The sequence below is a fragment of the Hylaeus anthracinus genome, unplaced genomic scaffold (genome assembly GCF_026225885.1).
Source record: "Hylaeus anthracinus isolate JK02 unplaced genomic scaffold, UHH_iyHylAnth1.0_haploid 11989, whole genome shotgun sequence".
Lineage (NCBI taxonomy): Eukaryota > Metazoa > Arthropoda > Insecta > Hymenoptera > Colletidae > Hylaeus > Hylaeus anthracinus.
Window position 1 is genome coordinate 582,524 of NW_026534337.1, and position 25,304 is coordinate 607,827.

At 38.4% G+C, this 25,304-nt stretch overlaps 2 protein-coding genes and 1 long non-coding RNA gene across 4 annotated transcripts in view; 1 reads left to right on the forward strand and 2 right to left on the reverse strand.

The window, feature by feature from the left end:
- The window catches only part of LOC128888008 (uncharacterized), a 365,762-nt gene that overhangs the window by 312,961 nt on the left and 27,497 nt on the right, over window positions 1-25,304 (reverse strand). The window lies entirely within an intron of this gene.
- LOC128888130 (uncharacterized) lies at window positions 13,770-18,526 on the forward strand. Its single transcript, XR_008460184.1, has 3 exons — window positions 13,770-13,981; window positions 14,082-15,565; window positions 15,641-18,526. It is a non-coding gene; the product is annotated as an uncharacterized LOC128888130 (long non-coding RNA).
- On the reverse strand, window positions 23,546-25,274 carry LOC128888063 (uncharacterized). The gene has a single exon (XM_054144685.1). The coding sequence runs from the start codon at window positions 25,228-25,230 to the stop codon at window positions 24,376-24,378; it is 855 nt and encodes a 284-aa protein (XP_054000660.1). The 5' UTR covers window positions 25,231-25,274; the 3' UTR covers window positions 23,546-24,375.

The following is a 25,304-nucleotide window of genomic DNA, read 5'->3' on the forward strand; positions in this document are numbered from 1 at the left end:
TTAAGTCCAAAGTATGCCCATGCAAGGAAAAAATCTGTGGGCAAAGCATTGCAATCCCAAAAACGGGATTTCGCCATTTTGACGATAATACAGAGTAACTGACGTCACAAATGTAGTCCAGACAATCGCAAGGAGATCGCGCTTACTGAGGACGACTGCCAACGTGATGTCGATACAATTGCGGTGTTACCGTTCTCACAACAGCGTGTCTTTACACTGTTGCCATTTAACTTGTCCTCGTATGTTTCCGATGCCTGCATTTGTCAACGTCGACTTTCAGTCTCTCTTCCTTCTTCATCGACTTGTTTCTTGCTACTTGCGTCGTAGTTGCGAAACTCTAGCTTTGCGCTGGACGCGGTTCTGTTCCGGCAGGAGTCACTTATTGTTATGTATTATTATTTTTATTATTATATTATTATATTTATTATTATTAATGTTATTTTTTCTTCCGTTTGTATGATGTTTTACAAACAGTTACAAGCAGGTAGTTTCTCCCTCCCTCCCTTCCTTCCTCCCTCCCTCCCTCCCTCCCTCCCTCCCCTTCGCGTCAACCTTCGCCAATGCAACTTTACACACACCTAGGGGGCACTTCGAAAGTACTCCTCACGCAGTTTCATTTCCATCGGTTGAAAACTCCTATAGTTTCGACGGTTTGAAAAAGTGTCCCACTAATTGTTTGAAGCAGTGTAGTTACAAAGAGTCTCAACTAATATTGATTAAATTTCATGGGAATAGCTTGCCAACGCGAATAAACTTACATGAAGGACGAGAATGTTTAGAGGTAACGCCACATATAAAAAACGTGAAGCAATGTTTCAGTTGCTTAAGGATCAGTCACTATTGGAAATTCTGTAAAGTGACAAATAAGTTGTGTTTTATCTGTGGAGAAGGGTACCACGGCAACTGCGACGGACAGCCAAACTGTATAAATTGTGGTGAAAGGCACGGGTCGCTGAGTAGATCATGTGAGGTGTGGCAAACAGAACATGCAACGAACAAAATTAAGACCCACAAGAACGTATCATACATGGGGGCAAGAGAACTAGTTCGCACGGAGTTAGGAATCCAAGAGAGAAGGGGCCTAGAGTTTAGAAACCAGACAAGTGTAAACCTGAGTATAGACGAGAGGGAATTCCCGCCGCTAGGGGGTATAAATCATAAGAAAAAGGTGAATGTGGAGAGATGGGAAGATAAACCTATTTCGGTGAAAAACTCCTTTTGGAAGGAGAGGGAGGAGGAGCAGGAACGAAGATTTAACACAAGAAATAGATTTGCGTTACTAGAATAGGATGAGAAAGAAGAGGGACGTTCGTATGACGAAGAAGCGTACAACAACACCCCAGACGGATGGTTCGAAAGTGAATACAAAGGAAGGTTAGACAACGTGTAAAAAAGATAAAGAAACAAGAAAAAAAAGCAGAATCCTAGAAGAAAATATACAAATGCGATTAGACTGGATTAAAGAAGTTCAAATGGAGGACTTTATAATTAAAAAAAATCAATGATAATAGGAAACATGGACGTTCGAGTAGAACAGACAATATAGATCAAGTAAATGAAAGGAGTAAAAGAGCACAGTTCCGAATTGGAGAATCCAGAGGCATAAGGGAAGAGGAAGAGCTGTTAAAATACTCAACGGTCCTATTGTCGAATCATAGGGAAGGGCTGATAAGACAGAGTTTCAATAAGTTGGACAGTATAAAAGACAATACGAGGTTTGGAAGAAGTTATGGGAGAAAAGAAATAGTAGCAGAAGAAATAAAACGGGGTGATCCGATGTCTTCAAAACAGGCGGAAGAACGTGAAACTAAGAGAGAAAACAATAACAACTATTGGATAACAAAGGAAGAAACAACATTCAGGCCAACATTTGAGACAACGAGAATCACAGTTATGTCGGATGAGGAATGGGAAGGTCCAACAACAACCCCTAGTACAAGGAAGGACGAGATTACCACTAAGCATAAGAAGAAGTAACAACTATAGAGAAGGAACCAATAGACTTCCCTAATAGCACAAAATATTGAATACATATTCATCCAATATTAAAAAGAGATTGAATCTCATTTTAATATTTAAATACACATATGATATTTATTCTAGATTTAGAAAAAAATATTTTTTTTTTAAATATAAAATAAATATCTATTCAATATGTAGAATAGAATATTTTTTTCCGAATATAAAATACATATTTAATTAGTATTCGCAACAGAATATTTTTTCTCGTATATAAAATACATATTCATTTGATATTCACAACCGAATATGTTTGCACATGTAAAATAAATGTTTGTTCAATATTAATATTATATTAATATTAATTTGAGATGTGATATGTATACTTAATATTCGAAACTATATATGTTTTTCCAAACATTGCATAGATCTTTATGTACTATTCTGGAAAAACAGTTTTTTTTATATATGAAATGTATATTTGCTTAATGTTTAGAAAGGATATGATTTTTAAAAATGAATTCATTTATGCCGATAAATACATCTTTTTCTTTAATATTCAAGAACTTAGACGAATACAGCGATCGATTGAAATACTTTTCCAAGCTTCTTTCTATCACATCATATAAGTCATTTAAATTTGAAGGCTTTTTTGTTTTAATTTCTTTATTCACGTCGTTCCAAAGGTGCTCTATCGGATTTAAATCCGGCAACTGAGCAGGCCAACCATGATTCCTTTTTGTCCTCCAAGAGCTTTATGTTCCTCCAAGAACCGTTTTGCCTTTCACGACGTGTGTTTTGTATCGTTATCAGCCTGAATCCGTCTGATCCGAAGCGATTAAACTTAGACTCGTCAGTAAAAATTCCTTTCGCCCATTTTTCTCTTGTCCAGAGAAGATGCTGTTTAGAAAACGCTAGTCTTGCCTTACGGTTCTTTTGATTAAGAAATGGTTTTTACGGGCGATACGTCCTCTTAGTTCAAATTCATTCAGACGGCGTGTGAACACTAATTTTTGTGTCCATTTGTGTGGAAATTTCACGATGAATATCAACCGCAGTCTTAAATTGGTCCGCTTCTGAAAGACGGTGTATCGTTCGATCCAATCGTGGTGTTGTTTTTCGTGGTCTTTCATTGCGTATTTTATTCTAACTGCACTTTACACATGGTATTACTACTTGTACTTTATAATCACACGAACTTACCAAATTATGCGTCAAAAATAAGAAACACAGTTTTCCCTATTTAGCTGCTCGCCAAGAATATTCTTATATCAAGTCTACTATTTTTTTTGTATTAATTAAACGGAATTAGTAATTAAAACTATACAGCATTGTAAATCTTAGGTAATGTACTTTTGAAGTATGGAAAGACTAAACGTGAAATACCAATCAGGACTGCAGAACTGCGTCTTATATGTTGACAAAATATTTTCCCTATTTATATGCTCGCCACTGTAGAAAATGTAGTTGATACCAATCAACTCGAGAGCAATGTCAAGGTGTAACTCCAGCAGTAACTAGTAGATGTAATGCATGTATTGCAGCAAGAAGTCATCATTTAGAACAGTGTCCACATTAAATAAGTGATAACAAAATAAGTAGATGTAAATAAATGAAAGGAAAGACATAAACTTTTTTGATTCTTCTTCATGATATTCTTCAAAACGGAGCAAAAACAAACAAATCTCTAAATGACATTTTTTCTTAGTTTATCAGTGCCCTACATACTCCCAAAGTTTTGACACTTAAATCACATCTCATACATCTTGTTTCTATATTCTCCGAATGTGTTTTAAATATTTCATGTACATCCTACGCACATTTAATTCATGTTCATATAATATTTATTTTATATTTGGTGTATATGTATACAATATTCAGACAAATATTTTATTCATCTTAACCAGTGTGGCTAAAAAAATATTTTCTTAATATTTGAAAAAAATATTTAACCAATGTTTTTGTGCTACTAGGGTTGGAAGAAGCAGAGGAAGAAAAATCCAACCTGATAAGCATAGATATATATATATACAATCGTTCGAAGAAAGTGTTACAGGCACAGTGTTAAGTTTTTATAATTATAATGAATATAGTTGTAGTCACCGAGTTCCTATAAATGTGAATTAGCTTATAATCGAGACTCTATGTACAAATATTATTGTAAAAAAAAAAAGCTTAGCATAAGGATAATTTTAAGAAACATTGGTGATACACGGGTAGACGTAATAACCACAGATATACTGGCCTAAACGTATTGGTATTGTATTTAATTTGTCATTTTTAGAGAAAAATTCCTGCTCAAGAATCTGCAATAAAAAAGCAATAAGCTCATTTATTTTTCTTTCCTTTAAGTGAAACAATTATTTAATGGCCAATCTCTAACAGTAGATAGGGAGCTCTATTTTATATACGGAATGCACCTCCGACGGTTCCTTAGGTAACAAAATCTGAAGCAATAGGAAGGCGGTGTTATTATTAAGCAAATGTGATAGTGACAATATGTAATAGGTAATATACACAGTAACCCCATGCATTTCCTTAAATTAAACTAAGTTATTGTATTACTGAACTAATGTATCGCGTACCATAGATATAAGTATAAGTGCTGTGAACTGGCTACAAATTAAGGAAAATACTCCTATTTGTTTATACGACTTGATGTAAATTAATTTTGTACAACTTTGTGGTGTTACGAGCAGCTAAGTCTGCTCGCACCTTAAATAAATAAGTAAAAGTAAAAGAGACCGAAGCGCCCTCTGTGTTTCGGCGCTCATCTGCTGCATAAATGTTACAAATTCTAAACCAAGAACCCTTCCGAACGTCGTAGTGAAGTACGTCGTTTGCAACTCTGCTACAATTGTCTCGGTCGGCACAGAGTTGCCGATTGTACCTCATCGTTCCGCTGCACGCAGTGCAAGGACAAACATCATTCGATGCTCCATTCCTCTCAAGCAGGCGATTCTCAAACTAAGGTGAAGGTTTCGAATGAAACTAATAATTCCAGGGACGACAAGTCCCCTACTTCGTCGGCTGTTAATGTGCACACTGCCAGCATTTCCAGTCGTAAATATACAGTGCTGTTAGCAACCGCTCAATTGACGTTGGTAGGACCGCACGGGGCGCAGACCCGCAGTGCGAGTCTTGTTAGATCAAGGATCGCAATCTTCCGTTCTCTCCGAATCAGTAGCAAATTTGTTGGGCTTGAAGAAGCGTCGAATTGACGTTCTTTTGATGGGCCTTGATAGCCTAAAATCTATAGCAGTAGTATAGTAAGGCCGGTTGTAACGCAGGGGCTCCGGGGGGGAAGCGGGGGACGGGGAAATCGATAGCGAGGAGCGCGTGGTGGAGGGTCGGTAATTATTACCAACGGTCGGCAAGGTAGGATGTAATTATTACCAATGGTGGAGGGGGACACCACCGATCGGTAATTACACTGTCCAACAAATTTAAACTTGTTTTAAATTCCGCGATATCCACTAGGTGATTCTTATAGGGTTCCTCGTCCTAAATACAAATCTGAAAGTTAAAAGTGCTCCATCACCCTTAGTTTTCGAGAAATTCGCGATTTTGTAAATACGGTCGATTTTGAGAGAAAACGTTATACTACTTGAAAACTACGAACGCTCGAAAGTTCTATTTAGTCTTAAACGATAGAGGAGTGTTTTCTAATTATGAAGAAATATTCCTTTAGAATTGTTAGGTTGTAAGGTTTATTTAAGCGTAAAATTATATTCTCCGCCATCGACAGTTAAGGGTAATTCTGGTCGACCCTATCATAAATGCGCGTTCCCAAAATGTAAGCGCTTAGGTTTTACTACATTTGGCGAGCAAATGTCGCGCGGTCATTTTTACCGTTTTCCGCCAGCCTTTTACAAACAATAGAGTTACCGTTTTTCCTCCTCAGCCGACTTCTCCTCTTATAACCGAATATTTCAACCAATCACGAACAAATTTCCATTTCAACCCGACCATTTTATCCCACCACCTTCGAGTCCTCGAGGGTGACATTTTTCAAGGCAACATTAGATACAAACCGTCCGTCATAAGCGTAACATGTCAAAGCAGACACCTCTACTTTCAATAAAAACGAATAGTTAAGTTTCAACCAGTGTATTCTTATTTTTTTTATCAAGATCATTGAGATCGATAGTACGTGTACCACTTTGGTATCGCTCGCGAGGAGTGCGCGTACGCAACAAGAATTATCTGCTCTTTTGAATGCCTGTAAATGAACACCGAAGTTCAAAAAGTTGCCGACGCGAGTACTTTTCACGAAATACTTTTGTATTTTTATGAAAAGTTATTCGTCTAGGTCGAATTTACTATGCATAATAGGATTCTGCAAACATTTCTGAAGAAAAAACCACCCGCGGTAAATGTTGGAACATTTTCTAGTTCATACAGGTCCAGAAAATATTAATTTAGAACGCACGAATTCTGTTTGCCGGCGCGCAGGCTTCGCTCGCTTTATATCGGTGAATCAGGGCCGTCGTCATGCGTTCTGCACAATCGTCGCCACGTGCTTGAATAATAACCATCAAATTCTTGTAACTTCGTTAAAATTCGCCCCACATTGACGAATAGAAAACCATTTTAAAGCTTAATGTTTCTACTTGTCGATACTTTAATCTTTTGTTATTTAAGTTAGTATTTGGGGGGTAAACTCTGCTCTAAAGAGAGATTTTTTATAGGTTGCAGTTTTCATTAAAAATTAACAACAAAATATACAATTATAGATTGAATTAATTGTTAAATAATTCAATTTAGATTTAAATAAAGTTTGCTCAATACTAAATTAACAAAAGTCGAATAATTAAAGATAGAAAAACGGGAAATTAATATTTAAAATTTAAACAGTGGAAAATTGTCTTCGTTTTGTTGAGTTGCAGTATAAATGAAATATTAAAAATGAAGAATTACTTATCTGGAACATGTTAATGGAATACAAAAACCGATAGCGCGTGCCACCGATTAGGCGAATCCCGTAGCGACGACCCTGATTGACCGAAACATAGCGAGCAATGGCTGTGCAGCAGCAAAACACCGTTCATGCGTTCCGAGTTGAGGTTTTGTCAAACATTGTTATCAGAGATCGGTAATAAAGAAAAACGCAAATTTTACATGTAACGAAATAAGCGCGCACACCGTAAGGGAGGGGGAAACCATGCTCGTCGTCTTCGCGGGAGGTAAGCGCGCACAGTGTAGGGGGGGGGGGTCTTCTTCGCGCGCAGGAGTGGGGGCGTCGTTGCGGGACCCGCGGGTTCCCTCTCTCTCGCGCCCGAAGTGAACAACTTTTGTACGGTTTTTTCACTCATGAACATAGAGACAGTAGAATTTGAGTTTAGCGAGTTTTACGTCGTTTAGTTGTCGGAATTTAACTGTTACATCATTAATGCTTATCGGCTCGCTCGAGGTTTCCGATGTATCAACAAAAATCTGCAGAATGTTATGCCTCTTTTATAGGAAATCTTTCCACGTTTCCATAGAAAATTTGATTTCATTTCCATGAGAGCCTCCTATAGCCAGCTCTACGTTGCAGGAACCACCGATTCGAACGCCGATGTCGAGATATTTGTAGAATGTATCCGTCAAGGCATATTTCCTCCCCAGTATACGCACCACACGTGTTACTCTACGTTCCGAATGAATATTATCGCTATCATTGACAAGAGAAACTAAAATTATAAAAGATATTGAATTTTTGAATGCATATTTTTGCAATATGTTGTCAAAGAACATACTGTGTGCGCGATTTCTTTGTTAATGGTTGGTTGAACTTCTTGTTCGGAAGATTCTTTCGCGTTGCTCGAGTGATTTCAACATTGGACCACATCGCTGATGTTTCAATACGAGGCGATAGAACGATGTTACGAAAAATGATTGACAAACGCGGTTAGACATGTTTTTTATACAACACCCCCCACTCTTTGTCACATGGAAAAAAATGCTGAAACAGCAAATCTCCCCTCCCACACACATTTCCCTTTCTTATCCATATCTAGAAACGCGGTAGCGTCTTAACGCCAAGTTCATGTAAAATTATACAGTCATCCTGTATAATGTGGCGCTACTGCTTATCTTTTACAGGAGAGATGGTCCATTCTAACCTAAATTGAAACTTCTTTCATTAATATCTCATCACGCCTGCAATATTTTCTAAATTTAAACGTATTTTTCGGATGTAATTCACATATAAGTTTTCGAATAAAACCAAAATCAATAAAATCGGTCCACGTATAACTGAGATATCGTAATACCAAGTCACGATACATGCAAAAATATTACCGTCTTATACTTTTCCAGTCGATTTTTCGTCAACACTTACATTAGCCAATAACATGGCTGTCACTCATGCCGTTCGTTCATTTCTAACCTGTATAACCTGCCAGTTTGTATTGGTGACATTTGGACGCCGCAAATTGAATAATTATTTTAAAGGCTACATGTAGTGATATTGTATTGGGAAGTATATGGTTATAAGTGATAATACATCTACCTTGTCGTTGTGAAAAGATATATATAAATTTGGTGTTTAAGTGTGCAGTTCATAATACAAATTTCAATAAATGTTCATTTTGTGGAAATAAGAATAACTTTCTGTCACACGTTCTGTGTACGTATGAACTGTAAAAAGAAAGGGAGAGAGAACGCATGGCACGATGTCTCACTGTAAGAAATTTAAATGTTAAAGATGAAGTGAGAAATAAAAAAAAGAAATCAACTATTTGTAACGCACAATTTATTGTATTAGAATACAGTTCATACGTTCACAGAACACATGGCAGAAAGTCTTGTAACAAATTTAAATAATGAGAAAATGAGAAAAGGAACAGAGATTCACTATTTGTAACACATAATTTATTGTATTACAATAATATAGAAAAAGAGAGGTCAGACTTAATCCTTTAATTTCTCAAAAGTAGCCATGACACATGACAGGAAGTCTTGTTCCATTTAAATGTCATTGATAAAGTGATTACATTTTTCTTTTTAATAAATTGCTTGCAATTAGACTTACTCCAATGCGTTCCGCGTACTTTTGAAACCTTAAAGGATTCAAACTGATCTCCCATTTTCTATTATTTGAAGTCATTCACTATACAAATTATCTTTGTAAAAAGAAGTGAGATCCCCACAAAAAACTTCAAAAAAGTAAAAAAATTACGCCAAGTACTTGAAAAAGTGGAGGACTCAAGGAGTTATCATAGAAAAATAAAAGATCTCCATAAAAAACTACAAGAAAGTAGAAAAAGATGTGAAATCAAAATGACCAGCAAGTACATGAAAGTCCTTCCCAATAAAGTGCAAAGGCGACACTATGTAACACAATGTATATTCGGTGATTTCCAACTATGTGCAGCTAAAAGGCTGTGTTCAACAGTGCGGACGTTCATTGCTCCACACTTTAGCGGTGACATGAAGAAGTTAAATAGCCTATCACCCACAAACTGAGGCTGTTTAAAAATTTGCCTTGATGTCCGCGGCCTGGAAGTCAAATGCTTGGCGTGGCCAGCTAAGGCATTCTCAGATCATCAAGACCCATACTTTCTCTCTCGCAGGCTTTTACATAATTTGTCAATTTAAAACTCTTACGATATGAGTACATTTCCATTGCATTACGTTTTAAATTATTTCTAAAGTAATTCATCGTCACCGATACCGTTCCTCTCACAAGTTTTCAGATAATTTGTCAATTTAAAACTCTGACAATATGAGTACATTTTCATTATTTTACATTTTAAAATAATTCTTATTCATTGTTACGTCCCAATTAGTTTGGGACTTTTTTTAGGGATTCTTGTCTTCGGTTAAAGAGCTAAAGCTCACCTTATCTGTATTTAATTGGAAAAGAAGGAATTCTGGGATTCTATAATGATTGTCACTAAGTTTAAGTATTAATAAATATAATTACGAAACAAAACTGAGTTTGGGATTACATACAAACAAGAATATAAATTATACAATTGAAGATGGTTTTAACAATACCAATCGTTGATCTTATGCTATCGGCGGCGTTGTCAGGTTGTCCCGGGCACGGTTGTGTCGAGGATCTGGTCTGGTTGTACACTCGCGACACGGGACTCTAATAATTGGCGAATAATAAACGTCGGACTTTCGTAGGTAACTCCGCGGTGACTCTATCTTTAGTGCGTATGTTCTCACTTACGCGAACTCTTTACTCAGCTGGAGATACGATACACGATATCTAAATGAGACTAACGCGAGAGATTAACCCGTCCGCGACTACAGAGTATTGACTGCCAAAATAATAATACACAAAGAGCTCTCCGTGGTCGTGACCACGGGTTTATATAGCCCCAGATCCTTGCCTGGCGCAATTCGTAATTTCGGAATCTTAATTACCATATTTCCCGAATCTGGAGCAAGTTCTAGATTCGACAGGTGACTTATGCGTAACAGCGTAATATCGCTGACGCCCGTTTGTTGAGTCGCGGTTCACGCGACTCGGTTCATGCGCATTCCTAAAGGTTTGGTAATTGATGACGTGGGGCACCGTTCTGTAGGGCCGCACGTTACATCATCGACACGACCTTGCCTGGCCATGCCAAGCGTTTGACTTCCAGGCCGCGGACATCAAGGCAAATTTTTAAACAGCCTCAGCTTGTGGATGATACGCTATTTAGCTTCTTCATGTCACCGCTAAAGTGTGGAGCAGTCACTTTACATGAATTGTCATTAGGATCTGAACGTTCGCACTGTTGAACACAGCATTTTAGCTGCGCATAGTTGGAAACCACCGAATTTTACATTGCGTTACACAGTGTCGCCTTTGCACTATATTGTAAAGGACTTTCATGTGCTGGCAGCTCATTTTGATTTCACATCTTTTTCTACTTTCTTGTACTTTTTTATGGGGATTTATTTTTAGCGTACACACCTTTGCGTAGCGCGCGATCTAATTTTTTTTCACGTAATATAAATTCTTAATGACAATAATCTCATAATACGCTTGAGAACTAGGAGTAAATCAATACAATGGCACGTGCGAAGGAAATATACCGATTGAGGATTCATATTCTGTCTATACTGGGGGGGGGGGGGGGGGCGGCAACGTAGAAAATATGAAGAGATTTGTAGCACAGTATAGAAACCCGTACTGTCAATATTAAACATTTTTCCAAAGAAGTGCAAACCATTGATCACCTGATGAGCAACGTTTTTCGGAAAAACATAAACTGGACAGTGTGTTGCTTAATCGAAGACCATCCAAAATCACCGTCGCTGTCAACAACCGAATCAGGAACGCCATCATGGTTACAGGAGGATGAGGAACCTTGCGACATATTGGCATACGTGTACAAGCCTTATCGCCTTTGGAACGATTTCAAAGAGGGCGACATAGTAGTCAAAAAAGTCTTCAATATTCTGACACGAACGTCTACCAGTACAGCTTTGGAGTTGGGATTTCGTTCGTTTTACCAGAATCTAGTCTGGCCAAGTCTGCTAAAGTCTGCAGAGGCATATCATGTGACAAAATCACGTGACAGAATCAAGTGGCCTAGACTATAAAAATTGTGCTGCAGACTGAACTGCATTCAAACCGTTCTGTAGTGGCTCCCAGCGAAGAAGTGAGTGCAACCATGAAAGAACTCTTGGAAATGGAACGTCAATTGTGGTATCAGGCCGATCGATTGACTTCGCAAGAAGATTACCTCGCGTGGGAAGAACGATGCAACGAGTGCCTCAAGTCGCTGGAAGAACATAGTCAAGCAAAACGTCCTCGATTATCGATCGGCATTCAACAATCGTTGATCGCTCGTATCGCGTGTCTTGATAATCTAAAGCAGTGTTTCCCAACCTGGGGCCCACGCCCCACGGGGGGGGGGGGGGGGGGTAATTTGATAGTTAAGGGAGGCAATTTAAAAATGGACTCGACACGACTTTAACCCTTTCGCTTTGGATTATTTAAATGCAATGCTAGATATCGGTGACAAATTTAACAAAAAAGGCAAATTCTTAAAAAAATGCTGTAAATAATTATTAGGTATAATTTCGTTTGACGTTATCAAAATATCAACTGGGTAATTAGAGTCGTCAAGTAAACTTCGTCGGCAGGGGCGGACTAACCATATAAGCCTATCGGTGCAATCACCGGTGGGCCGGTCGAGTTACGGGCCGGCCTGGGTAGACAAATTTTTTTTAATTCAAAAAAAAATATTTTGTGCATTATTGAAATGCACGTTTTGTGTATGATAATGAGATACGTAAACAAGTGAAAATTTACCCCCCCATATAGGGCTGGGTTCAGGTAAAATCACCAGTCCGCCCCTGTTCGTCGGAGATTCACCGCGGAGTGTGCCGCCTGTCGCGGAGATCCCCGGACGTTTTAAAACTCGCTAAACAACGGCGTTGTTCGCACCTAATTGGCCCAACTCAACTTCTGTAGTGTTTCACATCATTCAGTTGGTGTTAATTTGAAATAAGTGTCCGTCAATTAATCGTTGATTTAACAAATATATATTGTATAGATATAATTGATAAGTATTTGATTTTATTTATATTTATTTTAATTTTAGAAGCATTTAACTTTCCAAAAATTTTTGTCAAGTGAAACAAAAATATCGGTAATGTATTATATACATTTAAATAAATATGTTTCTTTGAGCATACGTTTATTCTGTCATATTGAATTAATTTTAACACATATTTTATTACATTGTTTTTTAATTGATTTTTTTTAGCCTATAATAAAATAAGTGGAACAAACAAGAAAAAAACTCGTCAATATTCGGAGGAATATTTAAAATTTGGGTTCATACTTGCTATTCACGATGAGCGGATGCCATTTGGTCTTTTATGCCAGCAATGCTTGACCAACGAATCAATGAAACGAGGTCGTCTTGAGGCGCATTTGAAAGCGAAACATAGTGCTCATATAAATTCAAATTTGAATTATTTTAATACTTTAAAGGAAAAGTTTGAAAAAAGAACAACATTGCAGTCTCTATTTACTGCTCGTTCTTTAACAAATAATCGTCATTCTGAGCCTTGTTATCAAATTTCTTTATTAATCGCTAAAACTGGAAAAAATCACACTATAGGAGAGAATTTGATAAAACCGTCAATATCAGCATTTCTTAAAACGGTTCTGGAAAAAGATGACAAAGGTGTAAAAGCTATGCCACTCAGTAACAATACTGTTAGCAGAAGAATAGACGAAATGAGTAAAGATATTGAGAAACAACTTGTTGAAAAGCTGAAAACAAAAAATTTCTCAGTACAAATGGATGAATTAACTTTGAGAGACAGTGAGGCAGTATTGATAACCTATGTAAGATATATTGATGAAGGGCATTTTGCTGAAGCAATGTTGTTCTGTAAAAGATTAGAAAACACCACTACCTCCAAAGATATATATAATAAGTTTAAAAAACTACTTAGATGTCAATGATTTACCAATGAAAAATATAACATCTTGTACTGCAGATGGCGCCCCTAATATGATGGGCAAGAAAAATGGCTGCTTAAAATTGATAAAAGATGCAAATCCAGAAATGATTACTGTACATTGTGTTATTCATAAGGAAAACTTGGTAGCTAAAAATATCTCGAGTGTTCTAAATGAAGTACTACATGCAATAATAAAGTGTGTTAATGCTATTAAAGCTAGTGCCAAATGTGAGCGTCTGTTCAAATTATTTTGTGAAGAACAAAATGAAGACCATGTGAGACTTATACTTCATACTGAAGTAAGACAAGAAACTGCTTGAAAAGATTTATGCAACTATTTGATACTCTTAGTGGTTTTTTAAGCGACAAACCTGAAATGAAGTATTTGTTAACAATCAATGGTAAAGCATTTGTAAATTATTTAGCCGATATCTTTATAAAACTAAATATATTAAATAAGCAACTTCAAGAACCAAATAAAAGACTTGTCGATGCAAAAGCAAAGATATTTGGTTTCATTACCAATATAGAGTTATATCAGAAATATATTAACAACAAAAACTTTAAACAGTTTCATTGGCTCCAAAAATGTGAAGTAACTGATACCGCTGTACTTGTTATTGTCAATCATTTGAATATTCTATCCGCTGATTTAAAAAGAAAGATTTTCTGATTTAAAACAAATTGATTTGTCAACATGGATGATGCAGCCAATATTAGTGGATTTGTCTGATATATCAAATATGCAGTATCAAGAAGAATTCGCAGAATTGCAAAATGATGAATCAGTAAAAACTTTATTTAATATAAAAGGAGCGATGGCATGGCTTTGTGAAGAAACTGAAATTAAGTACCCAAATGCAACCAAATGTGCAAGAAAACTTTTACTACCGTTTTCATCTTCATATTTAGCTGAATGTGGATTTAGTGCTGTAAATGATTTACTGATAAAAAAAGAAATCGACTTGATATAACACAACGTGGAGACTTGATATTAAAGCTAAGTAAATTGGAACCTAATATAAAATCTCTGTGCAGCAAGCATCAAGCGCAAGGATCGCACTAAATGAATATAGAAAAATCAATATTAAAATTATTTTAAATTTCAGTTTTTCATTATATGTTTTGAAATTTTACTTACGATGTTTTGATGACAATTTCATAGTGATTTCTTCCTAAAACTTATCATTTATATTTTTTAAGGAAACAAAACAATTTTTAAAGGTTAAAAATTATGTATGGGGGGCATAAACATTTTAGAAATGTTAAGGTGGGGCATGGCCTAAAAAACACTGGTTGGGAAACACTGGTCTAAAGTATTCGTTGCGCGGACGTTTTGTGTACGAAGGTGCCGGCCATTCAAGCACTGGACGCTTGTGGTGTGAAATAGACACTGCGTTCGAGAGCCACGTATTAACCGGTGTTGTCTTAAATTCGCACTACATCGAACCACGTAACTTTCTTCAGGATGCGAGAGACGTTGTGCTCGAGCATATATGTGGGGTGCATTGGTGAAATATAAGACACTAAAAGTGAATACCGCGTTTAATGAAGAGTTTGTAGCGGGTGATAAACGCTCAAAGAAGCGTATCAGCACAAAAAACTGTGAAATCTTCGGCGCAACCAATCTCGAAGAGTGGTACGAGCAACACGTCGTCGAACCTACCCTAGCATCGCTGGAAGAATTTCAAGAACGGGATAGCGGATGGGCGCTGTCGCGTATACTCAATTTAATTGTTAACGTGAATATGCCATTGCATACTGGATGGACCGTACAATTACCGCGAGAAATACAACTAAAGAGAGCTGTAATCAACGTATGCTCGAACGACAATGCATGTTTCGCGTGGTCAGTAGTGGCTGCTCTCCAACCAGCCGAAAGGGACTCATGTCGGGCATCGAAATATCCTCATTATTCAACGGTGTTGAATATCTAGGATATCGAATTTCCAATGACATTGAACCAAATTAAAAAGTTTGAACAGGTCAACAACATCTCCATCAACGTCTACACCACTGAAGAAAAGAAGGTTTTACCGATACGGCTCGCCACACAGAAGATGGAAAGACATGTCAATTTCCTGTATTTAGAAGGAGCAAACGGCATGTGGCATTTCGCATGGATCAAAAACTTATCTCGCCTTGTGAGTTCACAATTGAATAAAAATAATCATCGAAAATACTTTTGCGATAGGTATGTATATAATAAATTTTTTTTCTTTTTTAAATATGTTATGTTTGAAACAAAATTTATGTCTTTTTATTGCAGATGCTTGCACTACTTTAGTTCGAGTGAGAAGCTGGAAGCTCACACCGTAGATTGCGAGAAGATGAATGATTGAGCAATCGTATTACCAGATGATGACAGCAAGTGGCTCACCTTCAACAACTACATACGGAATGAGCGACTTCCATTTGTGGTGTATGCCAACTTTGAGTGCATTCTAGAGAAAACGGATACTGATCGGGAAGCGCCAAGATACACATACCAGCATCATAAAGTATTTAGTATTGCATATTATGTTCAATGCGCGTACGATTCGTCCTCGTCGGTGTACCAATGTCGTCGATGCGAATTGTGTTTCCTGGTTCGTCGAAGAATTAAAGAATTTGGCACATTTTGTTAAATCAATTTTATCAAATAACATACAAATGGATGATTTAACGAGCGAACAGCAGGAGGCATTTCGCAACGCGACGCATTGTCAAATTTGGGAAAAACCGTTTGGAGAAAACGATACGAGGGTGCGCAATCATTGCCATCTAACCAGACGGTACAGAGGTTCCGCGCAATCCAATTGTAATCTAAATGATAAAAACTCTTTTTGCATTTCCATAGTTTTTCATAATTTGTCCGGTTACGATTCGCATTTTATTATCGAAGAAATAGCTACAGCCTTCGAGGGTGCCGTCAATGTATTCCCGATAACAAAAGAAAAATACATCTCATTCATAAAAAGTGTCGAAGATTCAAATGGACTGTCGCGAAATTGTATAAAATTGAAATTCATCGTGTTTAAACACTGCGGTATGAGCGTCGACTATAGTCGACAGCCACAGACGAACGCGCACAGCCGAGCGTCGACTTTAGTCGACGGCCAGAGATGAAGGCGAACCAGTACAACCGGCTACCAACACCGACGCTGAAATTTTTATAGTGGTGGTGGCAGTGCCGTTTTTAGCAATATTCGCGCCCTGAGGAAGATTATCGTGGCGCCCAGTTAAAATATATGGGGCATTCCAAGTCGTTTCGACCACTTTTAGAGCTGACCATTTTTTATTTGGTTGAAATTTAAAATTTAAAATTTTTGAAACAATAATTTTGAATTACATTTTCTAATTTTTCATTTATCAAAATAAGATTGTGAACATTTAGAAATATCGTAATAAAAATATATGCTCTGCTGATATGCATTACAAGTAAAGCTGCTTGTAATGAAAAACATACTTTCAGTGCTTCAAACGGATTCGTCGTCGGTACACAGTACGAAGTATCGTGCGCACTACGAGTGTCGGCTGTGGGCGCGGCCCGGCGGCCGATGAGTGCCGCACCGAAGTGGTTAATGTAGTAATTTCTTTAGTAGCAAAGTCCCTTGATCGGTATGAAGTGTGGAGCAAATTCCGTGCCGTGACACGAACCGCCGATATGCAGCGAGAACGCGTCTGTGATACAATCTGAGACTAGTTCTAAAGGGTCGCAGAGATTATTTTGACGTGACGTGACGTGGGAACACGTCAGGCTACGTGGGCCCACGTCAGACATGAGAAGTTGTCAGAAATAATGAATCCTTCGATAATTCTGTGTCTATGACACTTCGGTTATTGAGGTCGAAACGGGTATTAGAGATTCTAAAAACCATTCAACGCTAAAGACTCGAAATACCTTAAATCTCAAAAATAACCTTTTCTCGACCGCAGGCCAAACGTAACAACAAAATTTCAATGTTATATTCCTTGCGACGGAACACTCTTTTTTTTTTGCAATGTCAAAGAGGTATCGCGGTAGGCGATGTTAACTACTTCAGACGTGTAGTTGTCCAGTTTGTCAACAACCAACCTATCCGTGTAAGATATAATAACGTTTAACGTTTAATAACGATATTAAACATTTTTTTACAGTACAAATAAAGATCGTGCAAAACAATAATAATACTAATAATTTTTCTTGATTCAGTGGACAGAGAAGTATTAGCAGGGTCGATGGGGGGGGGGGGGGGGGGGCGGTAAGGGAAGGGCTGGTGAGGAAATGTGTGGAAATTCTGAGGGAGACGAGGAGTAAGGTGAGAGTGGGGGAGAAAGAAGGGCAGAATTTTTGGACGGTAAAAGGGGTAAGGCAGGGCTGCCTACTGAGTCCAATCCTGTTTACGCTATTGATGGCGGATATGGAGGAAGAGCTGAAGAAGGGAGGATGGGGGGGGTGGCGTAAAGGTGGATGGGGAGGTATACACGCTGGCCTATGCGGACGATATTGCGGTGATGGCAGAGGACGAAGATGGGATGAAAGGGGTGATGGCAAGGTTGGGGAGCTATATAGGGGAGAAAAAGCTGGAGGTCAATGTGGGAAAAACAAAAATGATGAGATGCAGAAGTGGAGGCGGGAGGAGAGGAAGGATGATATGGAGGTGGAAAGGTGAAGAGGTAGAAGAGGTGAAAAAATTTAAATACCTAGGATATGTGGTAATGGCGAATGGGAGGCAAGAGGAGCATGTGAAGGAAAGGGCTAAGAAAGGGATGGTGCCGATGAGGCAGGTTTAGGGGTTAGGAAGAAGGAAGTTTGCGAAGGATTGGGGTAAAAGAATATGGCTGTTTGATAGGTTAGTATGGGCGGTAATGGGATACGGGGTAGAGATTTGGGGTTGGAAGGAGAGAGAGAAACTAGAGAGGGTACAGGAGAGGTTTCTAAGATGGGTTTTGGGAGTGGAAAGGACGGTGCCAGGTTACATGATAAGAGAAGAATTGGAGAGGGAAAGGTTGGGAGGAAGAGCGGGTATGAGGACATGGGGATTTGAAAGGAAGCTAAGCGAAGGCAAAGGAGGATACATAGCAAGGAAATGTTGGATGGAGGTAAGAGGAAGGGCGATGAGAGGGAGAGCGTTAGAAGGGTGGGAGGAGGAGAGGAGAGGGGAGGGTTCTATGAAAGAAAGGGATGGAGTATCGGGGAGGTGGAGGAGTGGAGGGATTTAGGGCAGCTGAGAGGGGAGAAGTTGATAAGAAGGGAAAGGGAGATACAAAGGATGGAGAGGTGGGGGAAGATAAGGGAATCAAAATACAATAGATGGTATAAGATGGTGAAGGGAGAGGGTGTACCAGGATATTTAAAGAAGAATTGGGAGGAGAAGAGGTGGCAATTGGTGGCGGGGTACAGCTTAGGGAGTAAAATGAAAGAGGGAAGGTATTGGGAAGAGGAGAATAAAAGGAGATGTCGAATTTGTTGGGGGGGACTAGAATCGTGGGAACATATATGGGAGGAGTGTACAGACTGGGGGAGGGACAAGGGGTGGCAAGAAGCGGTAGTGGAAGTGTTAGGCGATGAAGGGGAAGGGGAAGTGTGGATGAGGAGAGTGGAAGAATTGAGAGGAAGGATGAGCAGCGGAAACGGAGGTCCGAGAGAATGCGTGGATGAATGAAAAGTGAATGGAGGAATGCGAAGACTCACTCTCTCTCTCTTTATCTCGCGCGTGCGTAGAGAAGTAGAGTTAGGAAATGCCTTATGTTAAAGTATTTTGTGAGCGGAGCGGAGGTCCGCAGGTGTACCCCGCAAAGGGAGTAAAATATATATACATACTAATAATTTTTCTTATTAAAATTCCTTAAGATTAGATTTAATAATTTTATTTATATTTCAATATGTTTAATCATTTCAAGTACAAGAGAAATTATGTTTTTGTATTTAATATGCTGCATTTTATATCTAATCAAACGCATGAAAAGCTTATAAGAATGCAGTTTAAATAGAAATTATTTCATACTTTTCACTGCATTTTCTCATACTTTTATAAGCAAATTATATCTAGAGCTGCTCATATAAATTTATATAAATTAACTAACAATTATTTTATACTTTTTAGTGTAGCTTTTGTTTTTTAAATTAGTTTATCTCTTAAAAGTGGAAAACAGGTTCCTAGAAAACACCCGAGTCTTCTGACGCATTCCAACGCTCACAAAAAATGTAGTAGTTTTTATGTGCTCCTGACGCGTCAGAACGCACATTTCGTCAGATAGCATCAGCCCACCACGTCACGTCAGAGTAATGTGACCGTCGCCATGCAAAACCCTATGTTAGATTTTAATCACGCGTCTTATCCCGTGGGCACACGTGGGAACACGCGTGTCGCGTCAGATGGCGTCAGGTCACGTCACGTCAGATTAATGTGAACGTCGCCATGCAAACCCTATGTTAGATTTTCATATCACTCGTCTTATGACGCGTGTGAAATAATATCTATTTAAACTGCATTCTTGTCAGCTTTTCATCCATTTGATTAGATATAAAATGCAGCATATTAAATACAAAAACAATTTTTCTTGTACTTGAAATGATTAAACATATTGAAATAATAAATAAAATTATTAAATCTAATCTTAAGGAATTTTAATAAGAAAAATTATTAGTATTGTTATTGTTATGCACGATCTTTATTTATACTGTAAAATAATGTTTAATAAATAAATAATGTTTATTAAACGTTAAACGTTATTAAATCTCGCACGGATAGGTTGGTTGTTGACAAACTGGACAACTACACGTCTGAAGTAGTTAACATCGTCTACCGCAATACCTCTTCGACATTGCAAAAAAAAAGGGTATTCCGTCGCAAGGAACATAACATTGAAATTTTGTTGTTACGTTTAGCCTGCGGACGAGAAAAGGTTATTTTTAAGATTTAAGGTATTTCGAGTCTTTAGCGTTGAATGGTTTTTAGAATCTCTAATACCCGTTTCGACCTCAATAACCGAAGTGCTATAAACTCAGAATTATCGAAGGATTCATTATTTCTGACAATTTCTCATGACTGACGTGGCCCCCGTAGCCTGACGTCAGTCCACGGTGCCTGACGCGACGTGTTCCCACGTCACGTCACGTCACGTCAGAATAATCTGTGCGACCCTTAAGGGATCATCTCAGTGTGAAATGTAAACAAAATCGATTTTTTTTGCATTATCCAATAATATACACGGTTATAAACATTCTCTCAAATTTTTAAATCGAAATTCGAATTATTTCGGTCACTACAGTGTTTCTTAGCGAAAGGCATTGGAGCGTGACCGCGCGAGCGCGCCACGCAGGTGTGTACACGGTTAACCTGAGGGATGTTTATAGTTTCGAGGGGTCCAGCCCCCCAGCACGCGTATACTTTCAAAGCGTATGCTTTTTAAATTTTGTAGAAGGATTGTGAACTGAATGTACACAATTCGAAACTATGCACGTAACTTTTTAACCGTTAGATTCCTAATATTTTAACTTACGTTTTCGTAATCTGCGAACCAAAAATTACTAGATGGTACCAAAAGAAGTTCATCATTTTTGGTGTCCCAAAGTAAACTTTGACCATCTTTTTACCTGCGGGGTTTCAGGTCTATAGTTTCGCCGAATAAACACGCGAAGTTCGTCAGTTCTGTTCCGTTCCACGGACCATCTGGTCGAGAATTTCGAAAGTCTGTTTATGACGGGACCGTTAAATAGCCGTTTTTAAGTCGACATTTCGAGTCGTTTTAGTAATTTAGTTTAGTCGATGACCCTCCCATAATGTTAAGGTTTTAATTTGCCTCGTCCTCAACAGCCGCTTTCCTATCATAAACTCGGTCTTTCCGAAGGGTGACTTTGGCGCGGTCACGTTCGGACCCAACGGTACTTTCGGTTCGCCACATGTTCGCCCGGAGGAAAGGCCCCGGCATCGCCGGACATTCAGGGTCCTCCCGCTACCGATCGAGGTTCCCACCTTTCCTAAACGAAGACGCTCTAAGGGAGCTAGGAAGGGTGGGCCCAATGAACACGGAGGCACGGTGATAGGTAATTTTCCAATTTTACGAAAACCAATCAGCGTGTGACCTGAGACTCCGACACCATCGTGGGAGTCAAGACGACAGCGAGTCGTCACTTCGAAACCATACGGTGAACAATCAGTCCGCTTCGAAAATACAGGTCGCATAGACACTTCAAAAAGTCAACATAGAGTTATGGAAACAACGCGTCACAGTAATACGAGTCCGCGTTGAACTATCGGTAAGGGCAATCGGTCGACGCGAGATTGCCACGGAACAAGTTCGTTTTTGACAAAAAATGCCTAAAAAATCTGCGTCGATAGAAAAGGTTCGAGGAGTACACATCTACGATACGATAGGAAAAGATCCGCAGGGTTCAAGGGAACAAATCGACATTTTATCGAAAAGCGATACAACGTTTGCAAGTACTTCAGCAGCGAAAATTGCAAAAAAGAGTCCGGAGTTTGAAGTTAAAATCGATCAAACATTCAACTATGTTTTGATAGAATTTTGTTTAGTTTTCGGCGCTCTGCAACAATTACTGAAGTGTAAAAAGTGCAATAGTGATGTGAAATTTTATAAAAAATCAATTCGAGGATTGGGATTTAAAATTTGTGTTGATTGTATGTGTTCGGGTCCAGCAGAGATCAATTCTTGTCCGCTGATAAACAATGCGTACGAAATCAACCGTCGTTTCTATTTTGTCATGCGAATGCTCGGCATCGGCATACATGGTATCAGAAATTTTACCGCTTTGATGGATCTGACATCAACTTTTAATAGCACAACCTATTATGGGATCCTGAAGACGCTCCACATTGCTGTAAAAACGATCTACGAAGCCGTTATCCGAAAAGCAGGCACCGAAGAAAAGGAAAGAAATTTGGAAGCGGAAAATCGAGCAGATATACTCACGGTGTCTGGTGATGGTTCTTGGTCGAAGCGCGGTTTTTCTTCGCGCATGGTTATCGTGTCTGTTATAGGAAAATATACGAATAAAGTCCTGGACGTTGCGGTTAAATCAAGCATTTGCAAGGCTTGCTTATTTTGGAAGGGAAAAGAGCGTACTGTCGGGTTTGAGGCATGGAAGGCGACACACGAATCAGAATGCAACGTGAATCACGAAGACAGCGCCGGAAAAATGGAGGTCGATGGCATGATCGAAATTTTTAAGAGATCTGATGAATTTCATAGTGCAAAATACGGATTTTATATAGGGGACGAATATACGAAAACATTCAAAATGTTATTAGAAGCCAAGCCTTATGGTGACGATCTCACCGTCAAAAAAAAAGAATGCGTTTTACATGTGACAAAACGTATTTATAAAAGGGGAAACGAAGCAAGGAAAAGGTTGATTCAATTAAGGAAAGCCAAAAAGCAAATTGCAAACAAGCAAATGAAAAAACAAGAGAAAAAAGGAACTCGTTCGAGTACTTCAAAAGCAGAAAAATCTGCTAAAACCGAACCAAAAAAAGCGCAATTGACGCTAAAGCTATTAACCAATCTTTCAGAATATTATGGCTTAGCAGTTCGTCGAAACTCCGATTCAATTGAAAATATGAGGAAAGCAATATGGACGACGTTTTACCACAAAAGCTCAATTGATGCAAATCCCCAGCATGAGTGTTGCCCTTCGGGGGGAGATTCGTGGTGCGAATGGCAGAAAGCTGAAGCTAATGGATGTCTAGACGAATATTATCATCCACCAGCGCTCGACGACGATGTCCAAGAGGTTTTAAAGCCAATTTACGAAGACTTGACCACAGAAGATTTATTAGAGAGATGTATGGGCGCAAACAAGCAAAATAACAATGAGAGTTTTAATCATTGCGTGTGGCAACTCGCTACCAAACACATATTTTCTGAAAAACAAACTGTGGAAATCGCGACATATTGTGCAGATTGCATGTTCAACGAAGGGTATGACCCAATATTGAAAATCCTGGAGACAATGGGGGTCACCATAGCCGGTAGCCGCGGACTTCGCTGCTAAATACAGGACGGAGCAAATCGCACATCGCTCTCTGGCCAGCAAAGAAGCCAGGACAGCTCGTCGAACCGAAAGTTCCGCAGAAAATGAACAATTTGAGGAAGCAGAAGGAATATTGTATGGGCCTGGCATCGCCGATTGATCGTAAGTAAACGATTTATCTGAAAATTCCTCACTCCAACTTTTAAATGCGTTTTTCTCGTAATGGTGTTTTTCAAAACTGTGGCCACTCTCAAAGGAAGAGTTTTCGAGCTATCCATTTGAAATTTTGACAGAACATTCTTCACGTCATTCTTTATCGTGCTATGGAAGCTTTTTTTCTGAAATCTTCCTATTTTTTTTACGAAAAACTGTCGAAAAAATAGGCTAAACTCGATACTTTATGCTCAACCCGCCGCCATTTTGTCAATTTTTATAAAAAAAAGCCTCCATAGCACGATAGTGGTTGTTCTGTAGATTAATAATCTGTTTGAAATTTTTGTTTCAGATCAAATTTGCGGCCGCAATCATGGCCACCATAAGAGACCTTTTTCTTCACCGCACTTTTCTATGCATTAAGATAATGTTAAACAATAAATGAATCCACTTAAAAAAAAACATTTTATATTCTTCATTAATGCCTTGATTTGTAAAAAAAAAATCAGACCGATTAGCTTATCCTGACGATAAAAAAAAATCGCGAAAATCTGTTATTTTTCGAGCGATCACACTGTGATGATCTATTAACCCTATGCTATATGATGCGACGAACCGGGAATACCGGAATCAGCATTCGAGGAAGGAGGCTTGGGACGAGATAGGAGAAAAGCTCGGCATGTCAGGTGAGTGAAAACAATCATTTTTATTTTTCCATATATTTAATTAGTGAGTACCATTTGTACGCGAAATTTGCCGATAACAATAAAATGTTGGTGTGTTGTCTCGAGAATATTTCGCAGTTTCAATAATAATAACAATATGTACAAGAGAAAAATAGAAAATATATATACAATTATTTTACAGAGTAGGGATTACTTTCCGAACACCATTTAAATTCTTCCTTTCCTAATTGAATCCCACTCCCAGGGACAGCTGGCTGAACCATTTGGAGATACGAAATATTTTTTAAATCTGTCTCTAATCGCGACCGCTTCTCTTATATAATTTCGTCGTATGAGTCCAAGGTTAGCAACACCTTGAATTACCTCATTATTAATTATAATTTTCTCTTCAAATGGAGAAATACTGCTTGCAGTATTCCTCAACATATTATGGAGACATATAGCGACTAAAATTATCTTATCTGCAATTTGTAGATTCGTTGCAATGGGTTTCAAAAATACTCTCCATCGTCCAGCTAAAATACCAAAAGCGCTTTCTACCGTCCGCCGAGCTCTAGATTGGCGGTAATTGTAGATCTTCTCCTCGTCGCTTACAATAGCCGCTCTACTGTAAAGTCTCATAAGATGCGGTTTAAGCGGAAAAGCTTCATCCGCAACAATTACGTGTGGTAATTTTTCGGACTGTGGAATACCGTATTCATTATTTACAAATTTTTTACACATATCTGATCTTTCATACGTTCCACCATCGCTGCTTTTGCCATGCGCTCCTACATCCACTAATATGAATTTATAATTTGCATCCACTAAAGCTAATAAAACTATCGAATACGATCCTTTGTAATTGTAGAAAAGGGACCCAGATTTAGCAGGACACTTAAGATGAACATGTTTTCCGTCTAGGGCTCCAACGCAATTTGGATAATTCCATTTTTCAGAAAAAGCTTTAGCGATTTTAATCCATTGCTCTTCGTTGGATTTGGGCATGTATATTGGTTGCAAGGTCTCCCAAATTGCATCACAACATTCTTTAATAATTTCCCCAATCATGGAATATCCCATTCGAAAAGTAAATCCTAATGATTTGTACGAACTCCCAGTTGCCAAGTATCTATGAATAGTAAAATAAATGTATA